At 45.5% G+C, this 27015-nt stretch overlaps 1 protein-coding gene across 1 annotated transcript in view; it reads left to right on the top strand.

The window, feature by feature from the left end:
* afg3l2 (AFG3-like AAA ATPase 2) overlaps nucleotides 1-26031 on the top strand; it is a 74076-nt gene extending 48045 nt beyond the window's left edge. The window contains exons 11-17 of the mRNA XM_072468405.1: nucleotides 1012-1119; nucleotides 5182-5307; nucleotides 9495-9605; nucleotides 11871-11986; nucleotides 14674-14874; nucleotides 16928-17122; nucleotides 25218-26031. Coding sequence (XP_072324506.1) covers nucleotides 1012-1119; nucleotides 5182-5307; nucleotides 9495-9605; nucleotides 11871-11986; nucleotides 14674-14874; nucleotides 16928-17122; nucleotides 25218-25463 — 1103 coding nt within the window. The 3' untranslated portion in view covers nucleotides 25464-26031. The remainder of the gene's footprint in view (nucleotides 1-1011; nucleotides 1120-5181; nucleotides 5308-9494; nucleotides 9606-11870; nucleotides 11987-14673; nucleotides 14875-16927; nucleotides 17123-25217) is intronic.
* The last annotated feature ends 984 nt before the right edge of the window (nucleotides 26032-27015 follow it).

The raw sequence follows: 27015 nt of genomic DNA, 5'->3' as shown, positions 1-27015 counted from the left end.
GCAATCTCTTCCCTGGCCTCCCAGAGAATCCTAGGATAAATCTCATCAGGCCCCGGGGACTTATCTATTTTCAGCCTGTCCAGAATTGCCAACACCTCTTCCCTACGTACCTCAATGCCATCTATTCTAATAGCCTGGGTCTCAGCATTCTCCTCCACAACGTTATCTTTTTCCTGAGTGAATATTGACGAAAAATATTCATTTAGTATCTCACCTATCTCTTCAGACTCCACACACAACTTCCCATCCCTGTCCTTGACTGGTCCTACTCTTACCCTAGTCATTCGCTTATTCCTGACATACCTATAGAAAACCTTTGGGTTTTCCTTGATCCTACCTGCCAAATACTTCTCATGTCCCCTCCTTGCTCGTCTTAGCTCTCTCTTTAGATCCTTCCTCGCTACCTTGTAACTATCCATCGCCCCAACTGAAACTTCACACCTCATCTTCACATAGGCCTCCTTCTTCCTCTTAACAAGAGATTCCACTTCTTTGGTAAACCGCGGTTCCCTCGCTCTACGCCTTCCTCCCTGCCTGACCGGTACGTACTTATCAAGAACACGCAGTAGCTGATCCTTGAACAAGCAACTTAGCGACATTTCAAAAGTAAGAAGGTCTGAACTTTTGTGAAGTGCATTTGCATTTGAAACATTATAGAGCAAAGACAGCTGCAGCAAGATTTGCATAAATATTTTAATATTGCACTTCTTTAGAGGATTTGTAAAGTTAGAAGAAAATGCTCACTTGATGTTCAGGCCTCAAAGTTACACAGCTTATGTTAATCTGGAACAATCCTCCATTTGCTCATCAAATGGCATTGGACTAATATGGAAGTGAAGCTCAAAACCGGCGGGGCTGCAGAAATTGGCTCCAGTGCTTTCCTGCTTCTTTCCTGTTGTGTTCAACTGTATGTTCCCGATTGGAGTACAGGAAAGGAATGCTGCCGACCTTGACACATTGATGTTGTTGTATTAATGAGATCCTTGTGTCGACTGCAATTATTTTTGGCAGGATTCAACACTGCAACCAACGTGGTGGTTTTGGCTGGCACAAACCGCCCAGATATTCTGGACCCTGCACTGATGAGGCCAGGGCGATTTGACAGACAAATTTTCATTGGTAGGTCTGAACACATTACATCTGCTTTATTTTGAGGCATGCTGAAACTGATAGAACATAAATCATTTTATACAAAAAAATCTGTAGAGGGGAGTAAAACATGGGCGCACAAGGGAGTAAACCGTATGCAACCTACGCAGCCATTCAGTACGATCATGTCTGATCAGCTTCAACTCCACTTTCCTGCCTACTTTTCGTATCTCTTAAATCCCTGAGAGACCGAAAAACTGTCAATTCCAGACTTAAATATATTCAACAATGGAACATCCACAATCCACTGGATAGAGAACTCCAAAGATTCTCAACTCTTTGTGAAGAAATGTTTCCTTATCTCAGCTCTAATTATAGTATTTACAGTGCAGAAGGAGGACATTCGGCCCATCAAGTCTGCACCGGCTCTTGGAAAGAGCACCCACTTAAGCCCACACCTCCACCCCATCCCCGTAACCCAGTAACTCCACCTAACCTGCATATCTTTGGACTGTGGGAGGAAACCGGAGCACCCGGAGGAAACCCACGCGCACACGGGGAGAACGTGCAGACTCCGCACAGACCATGACCCAAGCCGGAATCGAACCTGTGACCCTGGAGCTGTGAAGCAACTGTGCTATCCACTGTGCTACCGTGCCACTCATGATCATCCCCTTATCCTGAGACTGTTCCCCGTGTTTTAGATTCTCCACCTGGCAGAAACAACCTATCGGTCGGTCTGCCCTTTCACACCCCTTCAAGTCTTGTAGGAGGTTTCAATGAGATCGCCTTCTTCAAAATTCCAGAGAATATGAATTCAATTTACTCAGCCTCTCATCGTAGGACAAGCCCTCAGCCCAGGAACCAATTTAATGAACCTTTATTGGATTGCCTTCAATGAAAGCATATCTTTCCTTAAATATGGAGACCAAAACGGCACACAGTATTCACGATGAAGCCTCATCAAAGCTTCAGATATCCTGGACCCTGCATTGATGAGGCTACAATTGTAGCAAGCCAACCCCTGCAACAAACTGTCAATTGCATTCCTAATTGCTTGCTGCACCTACATGCTAACTTGCTGTGTTCCTTTGTGAGCACACCCAAGTCTCTAACATCAACATCTACAAGTTTCATGCCATTCGATAAAGATTCTGCTTTTCTATTATGACCAAAGTGAATAACCTCACACTTCCTCACTATACTCCCATCTTGTTGCCCATTCACTTTACCTGTCTATATCTCCTTACATAAATGAAAGCAAAATACTGTAGGTACTGGTGAGTTGAAATTAAAAAACAGCGCTGATAAAACTCAGGCCTGGCAGCATCTGTAGGGAGAGAAAGCGCTAATGTTTCGGGTCTAATCAGCTCTCCATTGGAGCTGACGAGAGGTAGAAATATGATGGGTTTTATGCTGTTGTAAAGTGGGGGGCAGAAGAGGTGGAACAAAAGAGAAGATCAGGGAGCAGGGAAGATTAAATTACAAAGATGAAATGGAACCACAGGCAAAATGAACCGTAATGATAAGGTAGCTCTGCTTCTCTCTCCACAGATGCTGCTAGACCCATTGAATTTTCCCAGCACTTTATTTTTATTTTATATTTCTTTGCATCCTCACTGTGCTCTCTTCACAGTTTGCATTTCCACCTGGCTTTGAAACGGCAGCAAAAGGGATATTGCAATTGGTGTGTACTTGTTTTTTTTTTTCAATTTTATTTTTTTTATTCTCCTTTTTCACATTTTCTCCCACATTTACAACCATCAACAATAAACAATAATCAGCAAGATATGTCAGTCCCCATAATAACAACAATCCCATCTACCCACCAACCCCCAAACCTCAACCCGCATGTTTACATAAACAAATGACAAAAAGGAATCAGGGATTACCCGTAGTCACCCTTAATATTACACAGCTCCCCCCCACCCCCCACCCACCCCCGGTCTCCAGCTCCTCCCGTCCACTGCCTCTTGTAAAACTCCTCCTCCCAACCTCGGTTCCTTCCCCCCAACTTTCCACCCCAGCTAGACCACTCGGACCCTGTTCTGCCAGGCTCCGATGGCCGCAGCCCCTCCCCCCACCTCACTCCCGTTCACTGGCCGGCTTAAACCGGCCAGCGTGGAGGCCCCCGCCCGGGTCCCTTTCCCACTTGCCCGGCCCTAGGAAAGCCCAAAGATCCCCTTTTAGCACACAAACCCCGCATATCCACCTACACCCCAAAGAACCCTAATTTCGAGTGAAAGTCCCGTCCCTTCCCTTGTGCAAATATATGCAACATTGGCTCCTTTAGTCTCTACACCCGCACGCAGTGATACAAAAAAGAAGAAAATACAGTCATGAGGTTACATCGGCACATGACCATTCCTCAATTTGTCAGTTCTGCCACAGTCCTTCTGCTTTCGCAAACTCCTCCGCTGCTTCCGCCGTTCCAAAATAAAAGTCCCTGAGCTTGTAAATCATCCTCAGCTTCGCTGGATATACAATGCCGCAGCGCACCTTGCTAATGTACAGTGCCCTCTTCACCCGGTTGAAGGCAGCCCGCCTCCTTGCCAGCTCCACCGTAAAGTCCTGGTATACACGTATACCAGCTCCAGCCCACTGCACCACCCGCTTCTGCTTGGCCCAGCTCAGGACCTTCTCCTTCACACTGTACCTACGGAAGCACAGAGTTACTGCCCTTGGCGGCTCACTCGCCTTTGGTACAGGCCTCCACGGCCGTTGAGCCCGATCCAGTTCATATCGGGAGGAATCCTCCCCCTCCCCCAGTAGTTTTGCCAACATCGCGGCAAAATACTCAGTCGGCTTCGGTCCTTCAACTCCTTCGGGCAGCCCCACAATCCTCAAATTCTGTCGCCTGGATCTGTTTTCCGGGTCTTCCATTTTTCCTCGCAGATCCTTGTTAGTATCCATCACCTTCCGCATCTCTTTCCCCATCGAGGCAAGTTGATCACCGTGTTGAAATAACGTCTCCTCCACTTCCTTCAGCGCCTCCCCTTGCTCTCACACCTCCGCCACTGCGCTCGCCACCTCCGTCCTCACCGGGGAAACCGCCTCCTCCACCAGCACACTCAAAACCTCCCTCATCTCCTTCCTCACCGTCTCCATGCATTTCGCAATCTGCGCCAACAGCTTTTCTAATTCCGCAGCCATCACCTTAGTTATTTCTTCTGCCGTAAGCAGTGCGGCCTTCCCTGGTGCTCCAGCCTCCATTTTCCTTGGTGACCCCGCGGTGACCTTTCCACTCCCCGACGGACCTTCAGCTGGTTTTTTTCCGGCCGTTTTCTTGCTCACCCTCGACTTTGTTCTTTTTTTCCTCCTGTGTCTTCACTGTGCCTCCTCCATGCCTTCTCCCTGCTTCTGCCGCCTCTGTGAACCCTGGGACCGGGCTTAAAGCCCCGAAAATGCCGTTGCTGAACGGGAGCCCTCCATTGTGCGGCCGCCTCCCTCCCACCGTCACCGGAAGTCTCGGTGTGTACTTGGTTTAATCCTTACAGCAGAATCCATGGAAAGTTACTGAGCTGGGTTGGACAATGCCATTCTCTTTGCTGTGTCCTTATTCACCTCACTGTAATGCTGGCCTAGCCTGCGACGCTCGCATACCATGATCAAGTAAAGGAATAAAAACTCCTGTGTTTCACATCAAACCAATTTTTTTTCCAAAAGCAATTTGGGGGCTGGAAAGCACAAAATACTGTGCGTTGCGTATGTTAGCATTTTTGATTTCATTAGGAGGAGGTTGTGTAGCAAATTGAGCTACTCGCCATGGGGAAGGATAAGTGAAACCAAAAAGAAAATGCTGGAAAATCTCAGCAGGTCTGGCAGCATCTGAAGTGAGAGAAAAGAGCAAACGTTTCGAGTCCAGATGACCCTTTGTCAAAGCGTTTTCCAGCATTTTCTTTTTGGTTTCAGATTCCAGCATCCACAGTAATTTGCTTTTATCCGGAGGGATAAGTGAGATAGCTGTTACTCAGACTTGCCATTGTGCATTTCCAAGTGAGCTCAAATTTGCAGCAAACATTGTGTTGATGCAACTTGTATTTTAAATTGCTGCAATATTAATTGTGCAGTTTTAATTTTTTCGTAATAAAGGGCCACCTGACATTAAAGGAAGGGCTTCAATTTTTAAAGTTCACCTCGCACCCTTAAAATTAGAAACTTCGATCAAAGAAGAAAATTTGGCAAGGAAGCTAGCAGCTTTGACTCCTGGGTTTACAGGTAAGTGTTAATAGTTACATCAATAGGCTGAGCTACATTGTTAGTTATAGGATTGCCGTTGTATTTGTTGTTATTGTTAATTATTTGTTGTACATATGACAAAAATGTGAAAAATGAGAATATAAATATTTATTAAAAAAATAATAGGCTGAGATACAGTGTGGGTAGTGCAGAAATAAGTTCCTCCTATTGAAATTGCAGCAGATGACCTGTTGCTGTATGTGGCGGATCCAGTGGAGGGCATGGTGGAGGTCATGCAGACTCTAAGGGAGTTTGGGGATTTTTCGGGCTATAAGCTTAATGTAGGGAAGAGTGAGCTTTTTGTAGTACAGGCAGGGGACCAAGAAAGGGGGATAGGCAATCTACCGCTGAGGAGGGCGGAGGGGAACTTTCAGTACCTGGGGATCCAGATAGCCAGGAGTTGGGGGGGCCCTACATAAACTGAATCTGACGAGACTGGTGGAGCAGATGGAGGAGGACTTCAAACGATGGGACATGTTACCGCTCTCGCTAGCGGGTAGAGTGCAGTCGGTCAAAATGGTGTTCCTTCCGAGGTTTCTCTTTGTGTTTCAGTGCCTTCCCATCGTGATCACCAAGGCCTTTTTTAAGAGGGTAGGCAGGAGCATTATGGAGTTTGTGTGGGCGAATAAGACCTCGAGGGTAAGGAGAGGGTTTTTGGAGCGCAGTGGGGACCGAGGAGGGTTGGCGCTACCGAATTTGGGGAGTTACTACTGGGCAGCAAATGTGGCGATGATCCGTAAGTTGGTGATGGAGGGAGAGGGGGCGGCATGGAAGAGGTTGGAGATGGCGTCCTGCAAAGGAACGAGTCTGGGGGCGCTGGTGACTGCACCGCTGCCGCTCTCGCCGTCAAGGTACACCACGAGTCCGGTGATGGCGGCAACGCTAAAGATCTGGGGCCAGTGGAGACGGCACAGGGGTGCAATGGGAGCCTCGGTGTGGTCCCCGATCAGGGGTAACCACCGGTTTGTCCCGGGGAGGATGGACTGGGGGTTTCAGAGCTGGCATCGGGCGGGGATTAGAAGAATGGGGGACCTGTTCATTGATGGGACGTTTGCGAGCCTAGGGGCACTAGAGGAGAAGTTTGGGATACCCCCGGGAAATGCTTTCAGATACATGCAGGTGAGGGCGCTTGTGAAGCGGCAGGTGAAGGAATTCCCGTTGCTCCCGGCACAGGAAATTCAAGACAGGGCGATCTCGGGCGTATGGGTGGGAGAGGGCAAGGTGTCGGCAATATACCAGGAGATGAAAGAAGAGGAGGAGGTGTTGGTAGAGGAGCTGAAGGGTAAATGGGAGGAGGAGCTGGGGGAGGAGATTGAGGAGGGGCTATGGGCTGATGCCCTAGGGAGGGTTAATTCTTCCTCCTCGTGTGCCAGGCTTAGCCTGATACAATTTAAGGTGGTTCATAGAGCGCACATGACGGGGGCGAGGCTGAGTAGGTTCTTTGGGGTAGAGGACAGATGTGGGAGGTGCTCAGGAAGTCCGGCGAACCATGTCCATATGTTTTGGTCATGCCCGGCACTGGAGGGGTTCTGGAGGGGAGTGGCGGGAACAATATCTAAGGTGGTGAAAGCCCGGGTCAAGCCAAGCTGGGGGCTAGCAATATTTGGAGCAGTGGATGAGCCGGGAGTGCAGGAGGCGAAAGAGGTCGGCATTCTGGCCTTTGCATCCCTATTAGCCCGGCGAAGGATCTTGCTAATGTGGAAGGAGGCGAAGCCCCCCAGCGTGGAGGCCTGGATAAATGACATGGCTGGGTTCATTAAGCTGGAGTGGATAAAGCTTGCATTGAGAGGGTCTGTGCAGGGGTTCTACAGGCGGTGGCAACTGTTCCTAGACTATCTCGCGGAGTGTTAGATGAAGGTCGGTCAGCAGCAGCAATCCGGGGGGGGGAAGGGGGGGTCTGCCTGGGCGGTATTTGAGCAAGAGAACACATGAAAGATCTGGAAAACTGGCATGGACGGGAGGAATTCAGTGTACAAAGCTCTGTAGCATATCGTTTTACCATGTTTATATCTTGCTATGTGCGTTTTCTTTCTATTTTGTTACGAGGGGGGGTGGGGTTTTTGTTTGTAAGGTTGCAAAATTGTGTGAAAAAACTTCAATAAATATATATATATTTTTTAAAGAAATTGCAGTTCAGAAATTGCCAGATTTATACTTGCACCTTTTATCTTCTCCAGTCTATTTATCCATCTTTTATCTTAAAATTTAATTTATCGATCTCTTCAATATTGTAAAATCACAAGAATACTGTATGTTCTATTTGTTTGTAATGGCCTTTACTTTTTTTTGAGAAACTGTCAATCTAAATGATCTGTAGAAAATATTGAATTGGGACTTCCAAAAGCATTTGACAAAGTTTCACATGAATCATAGAATTTACAGTGCAGAAGGAGGCCATTCAGCCCATCGAGTCTGCACCGGCCCTTGGAAAGAGCACCCTACTTAAGCCCAGGCCTCCACCATATCCCAGTGACCCCACCTAACCTTTTAGACACTAAAGGGCAATTTAGCATGGCCAATCCATCTAACCTGCCCATCTTTTAACTGTGGGAGGAAACCAGAGCACTCGGAGGAAACCCAAGCAGACACGGGGGGAATGTGCAAACTCCACACAGACAGACTGGATGAACCTCGGTCCCTGGAGCTGTGTTAACCATGGTGCCACTGTGCCAAGCTTACTAGTTGCTAAAGCAGTATGAATTCAGACAATTTGGAATTTGTGATCAAATGGTTTAAGACTGTAAAACGTTGCAGATTAATTGTCAGGGTAGGAGGAAATGCTGAATAGAGCTACAAGGTTTAGTGTTGGAATACTTACTGTTTCTTATGTCCACTAATTTAGACCAATGACTTGAATTCCAAAGCCTTATGCAAGTTGGTTCACAGTCTTCATCATTAGAAGTACAAATGATATACCTTTGCATTGATATACCTTTTACAACTTCTGAATGTTCCAAAATAATTCACAATTATTTGTGAATACAATGGTTAGCACTGCTGTCTCACAGTACTAGGCACCTGGATTTGATTCCAGCCTTGGGTGATTGTGAGGAGTTTGAATGTTCTCCCCATCTTTCCGTGGGTTTTCTCCAGGTGCTGCGGTTTCTTTCCACAGTTCAAAGATCTGTCGGTTAGGTGGATTGGCCATTCTAAATTGCCCCTTAGTGTCCAAAGATGTACAGGCTGGATGACGTTGTGGGAATAGGGCGAGGGAATGGTCCTAGGTGGGGTGCACTTACAGGGGGTTGTTGCAGACTCGATGGGCCAAATGGCGTCCTTCTGCACTGTAGGGATGCTATGTTCTAATGAAGTATTTTTGAGATGTAGTCACAAACAAAAGTCAGTGGAGATCTGCATAACACTCTTTAATATAGCAGAGGCATTCCTAGCGCAAAGGAAAATGATTGTTGTTGTAGAGGCCAATTATCTCAACCCCAGGACATCACTGCAGGAGTTCCTTGGCAGTGCCCTAGCCCCCAATATTCCGCAGTTTCATTAATGACCGTCCTTCAATGATGAGGTCAAAGCGAGGTTGACGATTGCACTGTGTTTAGCTCCATTCATAATTTCTCCGATAATGAAGCAGTTTGTGTCTGTATGCGGCAAGACTCAGATAGTATTGGGGCTTGGGTTGATAAATGACTCGTAACATTCATGTCACATAAATGCAAGGTAAAGACCATCTCCAATAAGGGAGAATCTAACCCCTTGACATTCAATGATACTGCAATACCAATGCATCAATACCCTGTAAATTGGCCAGAAACTTAACTGGGTTAGCCATATAAATGCTGTGGAAATCCGAGCAAGGTCAAAGACTTGATATTCTGAGGCGATTTACCACTTTTAGAAAGGTGTTTCCTGTCACGGATGTTTCAAGTGATCCAACATCCACAGAATGACCCTTCATGACCCTTCTATATGCAAAAATGGTTCCAGACTACACTCCTAAATGGCCTAACTCTAATTTTAAGAGGATAATCCCTTGTTCTGGATTCCATATCAGAGGAAAGAGTTTCTCTGTAAATGGAGAAACTTGTAATGTCTGAAAATGTTGGTTTACTTTGCAATGAAACATTGTTTTCTGCTAATGATGCCTCTTGCTTTTGGAATGTCATACTGGAAGTGAATCATATTTCTGTACTTGATGACTTATTTTCTTTCAGGCGCTGACATTGCTAATGTATGCAATGAAGCTGCTTTAATTGCTGCCAGACACCTCTCTGTGGCTATTAATCAGAAGCACTTTGAACAGGCCATTGAGCGTGTCATTGGAGGTAAGGCATAATAATATTCTGAATATTGAAACTTTTACCAACAACATTCAGAGCAACAGTGCTGAAACAATGAATTTATAGATTTTAAAAGGTTCTGCAGCCGCATTATTGATATTTCAGCAAATTGTGTCATGAACTGGGTAAGATGTGCATTGAAAGGTGAAACTAGTTCTCATTTTAATAAAACAAGCTACATCCCTGAAATGTGTAAGGAAAGAATGGGGTAGCTGGGGGGAAGGTAAGAAAAGGATGAAAGGAAACTTGGTGTTTGGTGGGGAAGGGGAATGCTATCAAGACTGGGAATGTGACACTGATAGCAAAGTGCAATTCACATCCCACTTCTGACACACGCTTTGGGACTGGTTTAGCACAGTGGGCTAAACAGCTGGCTTGTAATGCAGAACAAGATCAGCAGCGCGGGTTCAATTCCCGTACCGGCCTCCCCGAACAGGCGCCGGAATGTGGCGACTAGAGGCTTTTCACAGAAACTTCATTGAAGCCTACTTGTGACAATAAGCGATTATTATGACATAAACAGACCTGCACTGCGCATGCATAATACAAGACAAAGGCTGTCCTGGCAGCGCACAACCTGGGACATGGGGCAACTGTCTCAAATATGGATGGTCCCACATAATGTGGTACAGTTGGTCACCCTGTTATAGAGTGGTATTTGCCTATGCTTGAAGTTGGTATCTTCTCCAGCCATTTGTTATAGAGAGATGAAAAAGCAGTTGTTGCAATATTTCTCAAGTAGAAAGTACAGGAAAAAAATTTTGGTTGAAGAAATATTGACTAAATTCATTTGGGGTATGATTTCATAGTATTGAATATTCCCTTAACTAAAGGCAGGGAAAAAATACCTAATAATAATCTTTATTATTGTCACAAGTAAGCTTACATTAACACTGCAGTGAGGTTACTGTGAAAAACCCCTGGTTGCCACTCTGGCACCTGTTCGGGTGCGCTGAGGGAGTATTCAGAATGTCCAATTCGCCTAACAACACGTCTTTCGGGACTTGTGGGAGGAAACCGGACCACCCGGAGTGACCCAAGCCGGGAGTCGAACCTGGGACCCTGGAGCTGTGAAGCAACTGTGCTAACCACTATGCTCCCGTGCTGCCCAGATTGTCCAGTAGTTTCTGTTTTTATTTTTGTTTCAGCCACCAGCATCTGCAGTAATTTGTTTTCTCCGGGTGCTCCGGTTTTCTCCCACAGTCCAAGATGTGCAGGTTAGGTGAATTGGCCATGCTAAATTGCTCTTAACAAAAAGGTTAGGTAGCGTTACTGGGTTACAGGGATAGGGTGGAGGTGTGGGGCTTAAGCGGGGTGCTCTTTCCAAGGACCTGTGCAGACCCGATGGGCCGAATGGCCACCTTCTGCACTGTAAATTCTACAATTCTATGAAAGCTATTCAATTTTCTGTTGTGTATTTGCAGCCCCCGACCATAATATTAACAAATAACTTGGGCCTTAACTATAACTCATTTTCCTGTTAGTGGTGCAGGCATTTTGGGAGGGGACATGTTGGATTTTTTAATTTAGGGATAATCGAGACAACAGCTAAAGTGATGAAGAGTGTCGAGGTTGTAGTGCAGAACCACCACATCAGGAAGGATTCAAGTATACGTAGGGGATGGTGGTATTGTATGTCAACACCTGTACTGGATCTCCCATAGTGACGCAGGAGCCCATGCACAACGATATATGGGAACTTCTGAAGACTCTATGGTGCAGAACGCGGTTTTTGCTTTTTCTGTTACATGTGGATATAGATGGCAAACTCACTATATTCTTGAATTCATTTTGTGCAAATCGGAAGTCATAAATACTTTATTAGTTTGGTTGTCTCATTCGTATATTACCTGCTGGTATTAAACCAGGGGCTGGTTTAGCACATTGGTCTAAACAGCTGGCTTGTAATGCAGAACAAGACCAGCAGCGCGGGTTCATTTCCCGTACCGGCCTCCCCGAACAGACGCCGGAATGTGGTGACTAGGGGATGTTCACAATAACTTCATTGAAGCCTACTTGTGACAATAAGCGATTATTATTATTATTATTATTATTATTATTATTATTATTATTATTATTATTAATAATGTCGCAAAGGAAACCGTTCTCCAGAACAGCCGCACGTTTACTCGGGTAAATTTTTCTTCCACCTAAAATCTTGGAGTTTGTTGAAGAAATCGGAACCTGCAGATTTTATGCTTTGTGAATTTCTTTTAATACGTTGCAACATTTCGTCCTATCTTAATGTAGGGCTGGAAAAGAAAACCCAAATTCTTCAGCCAGAAGAGAAGAAAACTGTAGCGTACCATGAGGCAGGTCATGCAGTGGCTGGATGGTTCCTGGAGCATGCTGACCCTTTGCTGAAGGTGAGATAAATTCAAGCAAATGTTGGAAGTCTAATCCAGTGCTAAGTCATGTTTATAAAACTGTTGGACGATTGCTCCTCTGTAGCCAGGGAACATTGCTTCAGAACTTCAGCAAAAGAACTTCTAGTATATTCAGTCCGAACTCGGTTGAGTTAATATTCCCATTCGAGCAATAGGTTATTTAACAAATAGTTGAAGAACGTTTACAAATGATCACCAAGAGACAACTACAACTACAATTCCTTGGGCGTGTATTTGAGAGAAACTAGAGCATCTGGTAGTGACAAGTAAAATGGAGGGTAGCAGAGTAAAAGGGCAACAAAGAAGGGAATACACTGACAGCATAGGTATGAGTCAGATGTTTACAGCATGGAAACAGGCCCATCGGCCCAGCTGGTCCATGCCGCCCAGTTTCTATCACTGAGCTAGTCCCACTTGCCTGCATTTGGCCCATATCCCTCTATACCCACCCTGCCCGTGTAACTGTCTAACTGCTTTTTAAAGGACAAAATTGTACCCGCCTCTAACTGGCAGTCCGTTCCAGATGCTCACCACCCTCTGTGTGAAGAAATTTCCCCTCTGGTCTCTTTTGTATCTCTCCCCTCTCACCTTAAACCTATGCCCTCTAGTTCTAGACTCCTCTACCTTTGGGAAAAGATATTGACTATCTACCTTATCTATGCTCCTCATTATTTTATAGACCTCTATAAGATCACCCCTAAGCCTGCTACGCAGCAGGGAATAAAGTCACAGCCTCTCCTTCTAGCTCAGACAATCATGTCCTGGTAGCATCCTCGTAAATCTGTTCTGCACTCTTTATAGTTTAACAATATCCCTCCTATAATAGGGGATTATAGGAACTGAACTGAACACAGTATTCCATGTGTGGTCTTACCAATGTCTTGTATGAGATTTGAGAACAACACCAAGTTGCTGATTATTATCAAAGAGCATGGAAGTTGGAGATCCATGATCACTGACATTACAAAGCATGACACCCGACAGCAGAATAATACATGGAATGCCTTTCCCTGTTAAAGGTAATGTATAAATGCAACTTCACAGAGTCACATAATGCTTGGTAGTGCAGAATTTGAATTTGCTGAAAAGAGAGATGTCTCGCAGCAATAATCACAAATGGCCACAGCGTAGAAGGAGGCCATTTGCCCCATTGTTTATGTGCTGGCAATTGTACGTATATTATTGTATGTACAGTTTTGATTTTTTTTGTACTTGTGCTGGAAAAAAAGCAAGTCTGTTCGTACTGGGGGTGGAGGGCATGGGCGTAACTACATTACCTCCCATTGACATTTGATAGCATTGCCATCACAATCAACAATTGGGGGGTACCATTAACCAGAAACTGCACTGGATCAGCCGTATTAAATAATGTGAGTACAAGAGCGGCTCAGGGACTGTGAATTTTGTGGTGAGTAACTTATCTCTTGACTTCCCAAAGCCTGTCCACTATCTACACGGCACAAGCTGTGAGCGTGATGGAATACTCGCCACTTGCCTCGATGAGTACAGATTCAACAATATAACTCAACACCATCCGGGACAAAGTAGCTCGTTTGATCAACACCCCGTTCTCTACCTTCATTGTACACTCTCTCCACCAGTGACAACAGTGTGCACCAATCAAGTTGCACTGCAGCAGCTCACCAATCCTCTTTCCACAGCATCTTCCAAAACCGTGATCGCAACCACCTAGAAGGGCGAGGGCAGCAGCTATACGGGAATTCCTTTTCCTGCAAGCTCCCCTGGAAACCACACATCATCTGGCCATTCCTTCCTTATCACTAGATCACAATTCTGGAACTCGCTCCATAACAGAACTGCCACCGTGTGTATATCTACGCCACATGGACTGCAGCGATTCAAGACATCAACTGGCCACCACCTTCTCAAGGGCAACTAAGGATGGGCAGTAAATGCTGGTTTAGCCATAAGTGCTCAAATTCAAATTCAATCAGCGATATTTAAAAAAAAAAATACCTTTGACCGTGTGATACCTGCAGATAGTTGGGTCCAAATGACCTAATCGGACCCACCGATTTAAATCGTTAAGAGGTTCTTCTCTGCTCGTAGCAAGCAACGCCGATGCTTCTGGAAACATGATATTTAAAATTCTGTGTTGAGCACCCAATTGTCATTTTAACCACCAACCCACCTGCCACGATCCTGCTGGGGGAACTGGGTTAACAATAGGCTTTTGCTGCTTGACATTGGACAATGCCCAAAAAAGCAGGTGGAGTGTGCTAGATACATGATTTCAATCCTGTAATTGCAAGCCTTTTGTTCTTCTATACCAGGTGAATAAGGGATTTCATTTTCAATGGTTAATCTGGACAGTGTGCCCAACTTTAAAACCTGCCAACTTCCATTTTGCCATATGGTTGTGCCACTAGAACGTTTCTTGGGTTCAGTTTTCAGGTGAACAGTCGGCATTACAATGTGTTCAATTTTGGCTTTTGTGTACGTAAAATTCTCAGAAATTGCTTGGTCATAACACATTTCTTGAATGCTTGGTGGAAGAAAGGTTATGAATTTAGTGAGGATCTTTCACACCCGAAGGGCATCAAAGGGTCTTTTGGAGCAAATGAGGGAGTTTCATAAATATGTTGGTAAGCGGGGTGACCAGTCTACACACGGAATTCAGAGACATTCTTCCTGTCTGATTCTAGGTGTCCATCATACCCCGTGGAAAGGGACTTGGTTATGCTCAGTATTTACCTAAAGAGCAATACCTGTACAGTAAAGAACAGCTCCATGACCGTATGTGTATGACATTAGGCGGACGAGTTTCAGAACAAATCTTTTTTGGTAGAATAACAACTGGTGCGCAAGATGATTTGAGGAAGGTTACCCAGAGTGCCTATGCACAGGTAAGCCCATAGTTCAATAACTTTGAAATGTAACCTTCAAATGTTCTGCTTCAATTTACTCTTCACTTTGGTTTTTCATAGTGTTAATGCTCAAAAAGTGTTTATGCTCAACAATTTGCAAGCAAACCCAGTTGGTTTTAGTCTATATTTAAAATATCTTGAAGGTATTCTTAGTTGCTGTAGACTCTACTCAGCCATTTTTGAGTCAAGTGTGTGGCTAAACAGTGTGATCATAATTAGAAACCATGTTGATCCTCCTCATATTGGAAAAGTGCACAAAGCAAGACAAAGTTTAGAATCCAAATTTGAGAGAAAATACCAATGAACTAATGAACTAAGAATGGTGTCCTGAACCCATGTTCACTGCTTTGAGCGACTGGGACGGAATCACCTTGTCTTCATAGATGATCATCAGAGACTTTTAAAATAGGAACTGTAACTCACGGATGGTGAGAGCCCTGCCTATTACTGAAGCTTCCCTGCCTATGATGCACATAACTTGGCACGGTCAAGTTTGCATGGACTTTATCCTGCATTACATGTAGTACCTCCATGATGAGCTGAAATGCTAAAATGCTACCGTTACTTGGTGATTTTATACAGATACATTGGTCCACAGTCTTGATGGTCTTGGAAGGTAGACAAAGGAAAACAAATGTTTCTATCCACTGGGAGTGTAATAATTTCACCCATCTGAAGAGGCCTGGAAACATTTGCATTTCACTACAGAGCATAAAAGTGCTATAAGTTTGCACTGTAGTGATTTTGCTGCTTCAAGTTATGACAATAGATTTTCAGATCTTTATATCAAATATTTGTGTGTTTCATGTTACCTTATTCCATCTCTTTTAACCGTATATCTGTAACACTACTGAGAATGATTACCTTGTTCAATAGAATCCTAGAATCCCTACAAAGTAGAAGGAGGGCATTCGGCCCATCGGGTCTACACCTACCCTCTGAAAGAGCACCCTACCTAGGCCCACTGCCTCGCCCTATACTTGTAACCCCATAACCCCAACCTTTGGGCACCAAGGGGCAATTTTTCAGAATTGTCAATCCACCTAACCTGCACATCTTTGGACGGTGTGAGGAACTGGATAATGATAATCGCTTATTGTCACAAGTAGGCTTCAATGAAGTTACTGTGAAAAGCCCCTAGTCGCCACATTCCGGCGCCTGTTCGGGGAGGCTGGTACGGGAATTGAACCCGCGCTGCTGCCTTGTTCTGCATGACAAGCCAGCTGTTTAGCCACTGTGCTAAACCAGCTCCCGGAGTAAACCCACACAGACACAGGGAGAACGTGCAAGCTCCGCACAGTCACCCAAGGTCGGAATTGATCCCTGGTGCTGTGAGGCACTGTGCTGACCACTGTGCCACCATGCCACCCCATAGTTTTCTTCCACTAAATATACTTTGTTTCCTTCTCTTATTTCTTTGTATGTCCAAAAATCCTAAAAGAGTACATTTTTCCCCTTTAAGTGTGAAGAAGGGCTGAGTTTGAAACAAATTCCTGTTGATGCTTTTTATTTGTGGAACAAATCAAGTCAATATTAACCTGGGCCAGCACTCAAAACAAGAACAAAGAACAATACAGCACAGGAACAGGCCCTTCAGCCTTCCAAGCCTGTACTGGTCAAGACCCTCACCACTTCCTTGTGCCATATTCCTCTACACCCATCCTATCCATGTATTTGTCAAGATGCCTTTTGAACACCGTAAATGTATCTGCTTCCACAACTCCCCTGGCAACGCATTCCAGGCATTCACCACCCTCTGCGTAAAAGACCTGCCTCGTACATCTCCTCTAAACATTGCCCCACTGACCGAGTAAATGACCCCTACACCCTGGGAAAGAGTGCCTGCCCATCCACTCTATCCATGCCCCTCATAATCTTGTAGACCTCAACAGGTCGCCCCTTGCTGAAGAAATTACTGATGCTGGGTGGGAGCACAATGGATTACTTTGCTTGGTTTGAGTCCAGTAACATGGTTCACTGAAGCTGCAATATGATAAATGCTCATGGTTAATTTTTCATGGTCTGTCTCTAGATTGTCCAGTTTGGTATGAATGAAAAAGTAGGCCAGGTATCCTTTGACTTCCCACGACAAGGTGAGATGACTTTAGAAAAACCATACAGTGAGGCCACTGCCCGACTGATCGATGAGGAAGTGCGATTAGTCATCAGTTCTGCATATGAGAGGACTTTGTCACTTCTGACAGAAAAAAGAGCGGAAGTTGAGAAGGTTAGAAAATATTCATATAACTTTTAAACCACATTATTGTCACTTTGAATGTTACTTTGAATAAAGAGGGAGCTGGCTAAGTTACTTTGGACTGCCCTCAATCGATAGATTTCTTAAATGGAAGCCAAATTGGATAGATTCCTATATATGTGCACAGATTTTCCTGATATCCGGTGTGTCTGGGCAGGTGCCCAGCAAAAGCATTATTTGTGTGTATTCTCTTCATCAATCTTCACAAAATAACTTGAGACTGAATGTTTTCATTCAAAAAGGACAGCACTCCTCGCTAGGCAACCAAATATCTCGTGTTGCAAATTTTGAAGCCATAACTAAGTTGTCACAAGCTGTCCCAGACTTGCCTTTAGAGGGCATCTAACCTAATTTGGCCTGTTTTGCAATTTTGAGCAATTCTATGAGGGATACATCTCGTGTTGCAAAATTTTGAAGCCATAACTAAGTTGTCACAAGTTGTCCCAGACTTGCCTTTAGAGGGCATCTAACCTAATTTGGCCTATTTTGCAATTTTGAGCAATTCTATGAGGGATACATTTTTTTTCGCCACAAGAGGTACCTTTACATTAGATTATCGTCAGGCTATTCACAGAGTCCATTAATAAGCCTAAAACCCAAAATACATCATTTTGATGCTTTCAGGAGAATACACTTGTTTGGTATCTATCTGTATCTGGAATTATTCCTGTAGGAATTTGGGTCTTACTGCACAGTATTATGCAGAGTGCTGGTAAGTCCCAGTTTCAAATCTCTGGCCTGTGCTGAGCTAACCAGCTGGCAGTAGCAACCATGAATTCCTTGGGAAATGGATAAATCAGCTAGCAAGATCACATTTTAATAATGGCCAGTTATCCACATTGAAGAATGATTGGGTGCCTTTGTGTTTGTGGGGGAGGAGTGTGGGGTCATGGTTAGTTGTGTAGGGGGTGGGGGAAGATAGGTGAGTGCATGGGGTGGGAGGTGGTGGTTGTTTGGGTCTCTGTCTGTATGGGTGCATGTTTGTCTGTCTGCTTGGGGATGTGGCTATCTGCCCCGGTGGGATTGTCTGTCTTGTGGGGGGGGGGGGGGGGGGTTCTGTGTGGTGCGGGGATTGGTGCCTGTGTGTAATTGTGTAATGTGGGGAGGACGGGTGGTGTCTGTCAGGTGTGGGTGGGCTTGTGTGTGTGTGTGAGTGTGTGTGTCATTGTAACATTCCTTTCAGAGAGTGTGATATTTGTTTTTGCTTATTCTGTTGCACAGCTAACTATTGTGTGATTATTCACTGCATTGTTTTAGAAGCTATGCAGGTCTTTTTTTTTTAATAAACTAAGTTTAAGACTTTATGTAATCATGAAAATGACATAGCATTTGTTTGCATTGTGGCAACTTGTATCTAAAGTATTCATTGTTTTAGCTTGCTTTGATCCTGATTTTAAAGTTGCTGTTTAAATTTTGCTTTGGAGTGCTGCAGCTGGAACATGTTGTTTACTTTATTTGGTGGTTTATGATATTTTGCATATCAGCGTTCATAATTACAAAATGATTTGCTGTCCATTTGCAAAGCATTTATTTAAAAAGGAGGACCCCAGGAATCACGTGATGTGAGCGCAAGACCGGCTCGGTCATCTTGCAATTTTTGTTATTATCCTTGCGCACATCTCTTTTTTTAATCTATTCTTGGGTTGCATAGTTTTTTTCTATGTACCGGGAGTTCTTGAACAATGTTTCAGCACTACTGAGTCAAGATGATGGGCTTTAATCCTTGTTGATTCACAGTGGCTGGAGGGAGTTGGGGTGGGCCCCTGTCTTTCGTGGCCTAGCTGCTTTTGAGAGGATTCTTGCCCTGATGGTACAGTGTTCACCGAGGGATAATGGCTGAGAAGAAGTTAATCCACCTGAATATCTTGGCCCCGTGATGCAGGACGTCAAAGCCCAGTTTCAAGAGTTGCGAGGTGTCTTTGTTGAGGCAATGGCAGCGCTGGCTTGTAATGCAGAACAACGCCAGCATTGTTCAATTCCCGTACCGGTCTCCCCGAACAGGCGCCTGAATGTGGCGACTAGGGGCTTTTCACAGTAACTTCATTGAAGCCTACTTGAGACAAGTGATTATTATTACTACAAGGAAGTGCCTGTGACAGAGAGAGCATGATCTTTGCTGGAAACCCACAGTTGAGTTTGTGTTACATGGCCTGTCATCCATCCTGAGGAATTTGCGTGAGGACGAGGGGGAAACGGTGAGGAGCCCTGCTGAGCCTGGTGTCTCCAGTGAGATGGTGAAGAGGTTCCCAGCTGAGTTTGAGAATGGCTGCCATTTTTTTGGAATCTCGACCTGGAGGGCGGGCAGGTCAGATTCGATGGAGTACATTCAATCCTGTCTCCAAGGTCTCGGGCTGCATTAGCCTTCCAACGTCTGGTCCTGTGTGATCCTGTTTCTGCTGTCGGGCAAAAGGGATTGGGGTTGCCTAAGCCAGGCAGACAACCCCCAGCCCCAGGTTGTTGACTGCCTGGGCTCGTTCGAGTCAGCATGTTGGAAGTAATGAGGCTCGTGTTCCGATCATTGGCTCATCGAGTCTGCACCATCCCTTGGAAAGAGCACCCTACTTAAGCCCACGCCACCATCCTATTCCTGTAACCCAGTAACCCCACCTAATCTGTTGACACTAAGGGGCAATTTAGCATGGCCAATCCACCTCACTGGCACAACTTTGGACAGTGGGAGGAAACCCACGCTGACACGGTGCGAAAGTGCAAACTCTGCACAGACAGTCACCCAGGGCAGGAATTGAACCCGGGTACCTGGAGCTGTGAGGCAGCAGTGCAGCCACTGTGCCACCCCAGACTCCTTGGAAGATCCTGAGGAGTGCTCACCGTTTCCAATCCTGCATTATCCTAAATACTTTATTTGTGCGCAGTGGAGTGGCCTTTATCCTGATGACTACCTTGCTCCTCAGTTGTTATCCTGGACTTTACTCCCTGATAATCATGTTGTTGTCTAGTAATGTAAATAAGCCCAGGGTCTCCCATAGAAAAAGTGAGCAAGAACAGGAAACCGAGCTTCCATAACCCCATTTCCCAGGACAAAACAGATCATCAAACTACCAGCGCCATTCTCAAAAGGGTAACAGGATATCGTGGGGCAAAGAACCAAAAGGAAAAAAGTCAGATCCCAGTCGGAAAAAAAAGTGGGGAAACATACTCCAGGACAGAAGGGCTGTCAGAGCGGTCCCCAGACTGGGGATTGCCCTAGCCCCCCACCCCACCACACTCCACCACAACCTTCCAACAGGAGAGGATTCGACCACCCCACAGCCAACATAAATTTGTATGTTTGCCCGCGCTGCAAAGGAAGTAAATGTTTTGGGTGTGATGAACTGTGCTGTTAGTTATCCTGAATGAATAAGGTTTTGTCTTGTTAAGCTGAATATTGACTGTGGGATTTGGGCACAGAATCCTAATATATCCTTGGTAAGGGTGGGATTGAGCAGAGCCGGAACTGGGTATGGGGTGGATGGTGAGGGTAGTTAGGTTAGTTCTGTCCTCGCTTTGTTCGAGGAAGGTCCCCTGTAATATTTTTTCAAAATGCTTTTATTCTCCATTTTCACATTTTCCTTCAAAATTTACACCCCACCCACAAACAGTAAACAGTAACAAATACAAAATCAATCCCCTTAACAATAACAACGATCCCATCCTCCCACCACCCCAAACAACGGCCCACCTGTCAATATATGCATCCAATAAAACAAACCCTCCCACGGTGGAAACAAAAAACAAAGGAGAAAAAGAAAAAGGAGTCCGGGACCGCCCATGCTCACCAATAACCTATAGAGTCCACCCCCCCCCCCCCCCACACACACACACGCACGCACGCGCGCACACACATACACACACACACACACACACACACACACACACACTCACTCTCAACGCCATCCAACCTCTGAAAGAGTACCGTCATGATACCCAAGATTGTAAACCCCCCCCCCCCCCCTCCAACTCCTCCCGTCCACTGCCTCTTGTAAAACTCCTCCCCCCAACCTCGGTTCCTTCCCCCCCCAACTTTCCCAACCAGCGTGGAGGCCCCCGCCCGGGTCCCTTTCCCCCTTGCCCGGCCCTAGGAAAGCCCAGAAATCCCCTTTTGGCACACAAACCCCGCATATCCACCGACACCCCAAAGAGCCCTCATTTCAAGTGAAAGTCCCATCACTTCCCTTGTGCAAATATATACCACATTGGCTCCTTTAGCCCATACACCCGCATGCAGTGAAACAAAAAGGAAGAAAATACAGTCATGAGGTTACATTGGCACATGGCCATTTTTCAATTTCTCAATTCTGCCACAGTCCTTCTGCCTTCGCAAACTCCTCTGCTGCTTCCGCCGTTCCAAAATAAAAGTCCTTGAGCTTGTAAGTCACCCTCAGCTTCGCTGGATATACAATGCCGCACTGCACCTTGCTAATGTACAGTGCCCTCTTCACCCGGTTGAAGGCAGCCCGCCTCCTCGTCAGCTCCACCGTAAAGTCCTGGTATACACGTATACCAGCTCCAGCCCACTGCACCACCCGCTTCTGCTTGGCCCAGCTCAGGACCTTCTCCTTCACATTGTACCTACGGAAGCACAGAGTCACTGCCCTTGGCGGCTCACTCGCCTTTGGTACAGGCCTCCACGACCGATGAGCCTGATCCAGTTCATATCGGGAGGGATCCTCCCCCAATAGTTCGCCAGCATCGCGGCAAAATACTAAGTCGGCCTCAGTCCTTCGGGCAGCCCCACAATCCTCAAATTCTGTAGCCTGGATCTGTTTTCCAGGTTTTCCTCGCAGATCCTTGTTAATCTCCATCACCTTCCCCATCGAGGTAGGTTGATCACCGTGCTGCAATAATGTCTCCTCTTCCTTTCGCGCCTCCCCTTGCTCTCACACCTCCGCCACTGCGCTCGCCACCGCCGTCGTCACCAGTGAAATCGCCTCCTCCACCAGCAACTCAAAACCTCCCTCATCTCCTTCCTCATTGTTTCCATGTATTTTGTAAACTGCCTTTCGAATTCCGCAGCCATCACCTTAGTTATTTCTTCAGCCGTAAGCAATGCGGCCTCCTCTGATGCTCCAGCCTCCATTTTTCTTGGTGACCCCGCGGTGACCTTTCCACTCCCCGCTGGACCTCCAGCTGTTTTTTTTACGGCCGTTTTTTTGCTCACCCTCGACATTTTCCTTTGCTGTGCCTTCACTGTGCCTCCTCAGTGCCTTCTCCCTGCTTTTGCTGCCTCTGTGAACCCTGGGACTGGGCTTAAAGCCCCGAAAATGCTGTTCCCGAACTGGAGACCTCCATTGTGCGGCTGCCTCCTGCCCGCCGTCACGGAAGTCCAGGTCCCCTGTAATTAGACCAAATTTTTTTTTGGCTGCGCCTTTTTCTTCTTCAGGCCCAGGTGGACTGTATATTATCCTGTTGAGGACTGAGGTTTGTAGGACTCCCCCCTTTTTTTGGGGGGGGGTCTCCCTCTTTGACTGTTCTATTTGCTGTCCAAGACTTTGCGAGGTCAGTCTAAATATCCTTTCTTTTTGATGGCAGGTGGTGTATCTGATGGGCTGGTCCCTCTCAGGAGGGTTTCTTTCGGTGCTGTTTCTCATATAGGCCTGAGCTGGCTTAGCTTTGGAGGGGTGTAAGGAAAGAAATATCATGGTAGTCCTTGGGACCAGTTCTCTGATCCCAGGCCCAGTATCACGTTCAGCATCCTCTTGCACCTTGGGGGCGGGGTACCTTCTTTGGGGGGTCCGATGTGGGTGATCCACATCTGGAAAGGTGAGGAAATGGGGTAGGTCCGAAGGTAGTGTCCAGTATTCATCCGTGGTCAATTCCTCTTGGGAGTTGGATGGGGTCCACTTTGTGGTTGGTTGACCAGTTCTCATCTTGTGTAATAATGTCGGTGCGATGAGTTAGTTCTGACAATTTTAATCTTCTTCACTCTTCTTCTGACTTTGAGAGGTGTTGGGGCGTTGCTTTTCATTCTTTTAGTCTTGGTGACCTTGTGGGCTAGTTGTGGTGGTGTTGGAAGGTGGGCCTTTGCAGCACCAGCAAACATACAAATTTATGTTGGCTGTGGGGTGGTCAAATCCTCTCTTTTTGGATAGTCGTGGTGGAGTGTGGTGGGGTGAGGGGGCTGGGTAATCCCCAGTCTGGGGGGACAGCCCTTCTACCCTGTAGTGGGTCTCCCCACTTTTTTTTGTTCGACTGGGATCTGACTATTTTCCTTTTGGTTCCTTGCCCTGCGATATCCTGTTACCCTTTTGAGGATGGTGCTGGTGGTTTGATGATCTGTTTTGTCCTGGGAGATGGGAAGCTCGGGTTCTTGTTCTTGCTCACTTTTTAATTCTATGGGAGACCCTGGGTTGATAATATAGGTTTAGTTGTGCCCAGTGCGCTTTGACTTTGTCCTTGTCTTTTGCCACCTTAAAGGTACAGGATGGCTGCCCATTCCAACCTGGATCTGGAGAAGAGTTTAAATTGCACTAGGAGTTAGTTGATTTTCCCTTAGCACCAGTGTTCTCGGGGTATTGTTTTCTTCTGTCATTTTGTTTTGAAGTTATGGGTGTGATGTAGGTCTGAAATGTTGCTTGTATCATGTTTGGTACGGACAGGTCTTGTCCCTGATTCATCCAGTCTTATTGTTCTTAACCTTGTAATGACTTGTTTTTTGCTGTACCTGCTGTACATTGACTATCTTAATGCTTTTACTTGTTTCATGTGAATTTTTGTGAAGAATTGAGAATTCCAATAAATGGACATTTAAAACAAAAACACCTCCCCAACCTCCTGATCGCATTCGTCACAACTCCAAGTGACCTATATCCATAAATATGACTCTGATGGTGTGGCCAGCAGTAGGAGATTACTTCAATCAATGGCATTCCCTCATAAGTGCCTCTCTTCTCGCCTCCCACACTGTGCAAAGTTTCTCACCTCCCACACTGTGCAAAGTTTTTCACCTCCCACACTGTGCAAAGTTTCTCACCTCCCACGCTGTGCAAAGTTTCTCACCTCCCACGCTGTGCAAAGTTTCTCACCTCCCACACTGTGCAAAGTTTCTCACCTCCCACGCTGTGCAAAGTTTCTCACCTCCCACACTGTGCAAAGTTTCTCACCTCCCACACTGTGCAAAGTTTCTCACCTCCCACACTGTGCAAAGTTTCTCACCTCCCACACTGTGCAAAGTTTCTCACCTCCCACACTGTGCAAAGTTTCTCACCTCCCACACTGTGCAAAGTTTCTCACCTCCCACACTGTGCAAAGTTTCTCACCTCCCACACTGTGCAAAGTTTCTCACCTCCCACACTGTGCAAAGTTTCTCACCTCCCACACTGTGCAAAGTTTCTCACCTCCCACGCTGTGCAAAGTTTCTCACCTCCCACACTGTGCAAAGTTTCTCACCTCCCACGCTGTGCAAAGTTTCTCACCTCCCACGCTGTGCAAAGTTTCTCACCTCCCACGCTGTGCAAAGTTTCTCACCTCCCACGCTGTGCAAACTTTCTCACCTCCCACACTGTGCAAAGTTTCTCACCTCCCACACTGTGCAAAGTTTCTCACCTCCCACACTGTGCAAAGTTTCTCACCTCCCACGCTGTGCAAAGTTTCTCACCTGCGCAAAGTAATTTGGTTGAGGTTGAGAGCTGACTGGTGAGCTCCTCCTCTGCTGTTATTTTATAACATTGCGTGGAATGTACAACACGGAATCGGGGCCATTGCTGGTGTTTACTTTTCATATGAACTTCCTCCCACCCAAATTCATCTAACCCTATCAGCATGTGTTTGTCTAGCTTTGCCTTCAATGTATCAGTGGTATTCACCTCAACTATACTGCATGATGGCTAGTTACACATTTAAATTACTCTGTGGGTAAACCAGTTTCTCCTGAAATCCATATTGGAATTATCTTGTATTTATGGCCCTATTTTTAGTTTCCCTCAAGTGGAAGCACTTTATCATCATCCACCCTATCGGGGCCCTTTAATAATCTGAAAGGTCAGTTTGCCTCCTCAGCCTTCTCTTTTCTGTTATTCTAGTATTTTATATTTAGTGTTTAGTGTTTGTGTTTTATTGCAAATTTCAGATTGCTCAGCGATTGTTGGAAAAAGAGGTACTGGACAAGGCAGACATGGTTGAACTGTTGGGGCCTCGACCATTTGCAGAAAAGTCAACGTACGAGGAGTTTGTGGAAGGGACAGGGAGCCTCGAGGAAGACACATCCCTTCCAGAGGGCCTCAAAGACTGGAACAAGGATCGTGAAAATGAGAGAAAGTATCAGAAGAAGAGCAAATTGGAAGAGGACTCCCTGGAGGGTTGGGATACAAAATGAGGCAAACTAATTAATTAGCTTTGTATTTTTAAGAAATTGTGATCCTACAATAGGAAAATTGTGCCTCCTTGATTGTGTTCCGACTTGTTGGTTAAAGAATTTTTAAAAACCCACACATGGTTCAGCAGCTCAACTCTCCACATTCATTGTGGCCTTGCTGGTAATTCATTTCCACTGGGCCAACTTGTTCTGTCAAAATGAACATGAAGCAAAAATAGCAATTTGTTTTACGGTCTTAAATGTATTTTAACAAAGATTGCTGCTTCACTTTAGCACTTGAAGTCGCAAGTCTCTGACTGCACACTGTATCTGGTTCCATTTGAATGGAACTTTTATTTATGAATCAGTTTTGCTATACATTTGAAGATGGAAGAAATTATCTGCTGAGCTAGCAGGCACATATGGTTGAGGATTAATGTACACCATTTTCTGTACCCTGTGCCCTCTCAATCCTTCTTTGTTCGGGGCTGCAAACAATTGAAGACTTGAATGTAATTAATAGGTTGTGTAAATAATGTTTATTTTGAAACTTCAAGTGTACAAAAATAAAAGGTATATTGAATTTTGAGATTGGCCTTCGGCCGGTACACAAACACAATTTGTTGGGAAAGGCTGTGAGTTACACTATTAATACCCTCATTAATCAAATACAAGGTACTCCAAACCATCAAATGATTTCAAAATGAAGCTACAAAGGGCACCACAACAATAAACAAATTGAGTTTCCAAACAGCTCTGATGTTCCTGAAGTGAATATTAACAGAACTAGTTGCATGTTACCCTCTGGTTAATTTCAGCTTTAGACTCACCAACTTTTGCACATGATTGTTCCAAAGTTTCTTCGTAATTTCAGAGGTTTTCCAGTATTGTTGCAGTTTTTACAGGGGGGGGGGGGGGGGTTAGGTTAATGTAAACAGCACTAATTTCTCTCACCACCTGTCCATAAACACAAAGCTTTTGTTTCCCTCTTTATAAACGGTGGCATAGTTCTTAACTCCTCGGTTTTGATGTGGCCCAATTTTCTATTAATACCCCCACAGCAAATTCTACATAGGATCAACCCAAAGGGTTAGTTTATTTGCGCACACTCAAAACGCAAAAAGAAGATTTGTAACATCCCCCTCACCTTCAGATAGTAAAGAGAGAGATAGAGAAAAGAAGATTTACAGTAAAGGGACCACAAAATGAATATTGTTTCACGTGGGTTTCAGAGCCCAGGATCAAAGTCACCCTTCACCGAGGTCAGCAGGCTGAAAACCATTGAAAAGAAGATTGCGGGCCCCTTTGTATTCACTTTTCTGGTGTGTTGACTTCACAGGATGAGACTGGCATGCAGAAATGAATCAGTCTTGCAGGCGATAATAATAATGATTTTTATTGTCGCAAGTAGGCTTACATTAACACTGCAATGAAGTTATCGGGGAAAGGCTCTAGTTGCCACATTCCGGCGCCTGTTCGGGTACACAGAGGGAGAATTCAGAATTTCCAAATTGCCTAACAACGCGTCTTTCGGGACTTGTGGGAGGAAACCCACGCAGTCACGGTAAGAACG

This window comes from Scyliorhinus torazame, chromosome 11 (assembly GCF_047496885.1).
Source record: "Scyliorhinus torazame isolate Kashiwa2021f chromosome 11, sScyTor2.1, whole genome shotgun sequence".
Lineage (NCBI taxonomy): Eukaryota > Metazoa > Chordata > Chondrichthyes > Carcharhiniformes > Scyliorhinidae > Scyliorhinus > Scyliorhinus torazame.
This window is presented reverse-complemented; position numbering and strand designations above follow the sequence as displayed.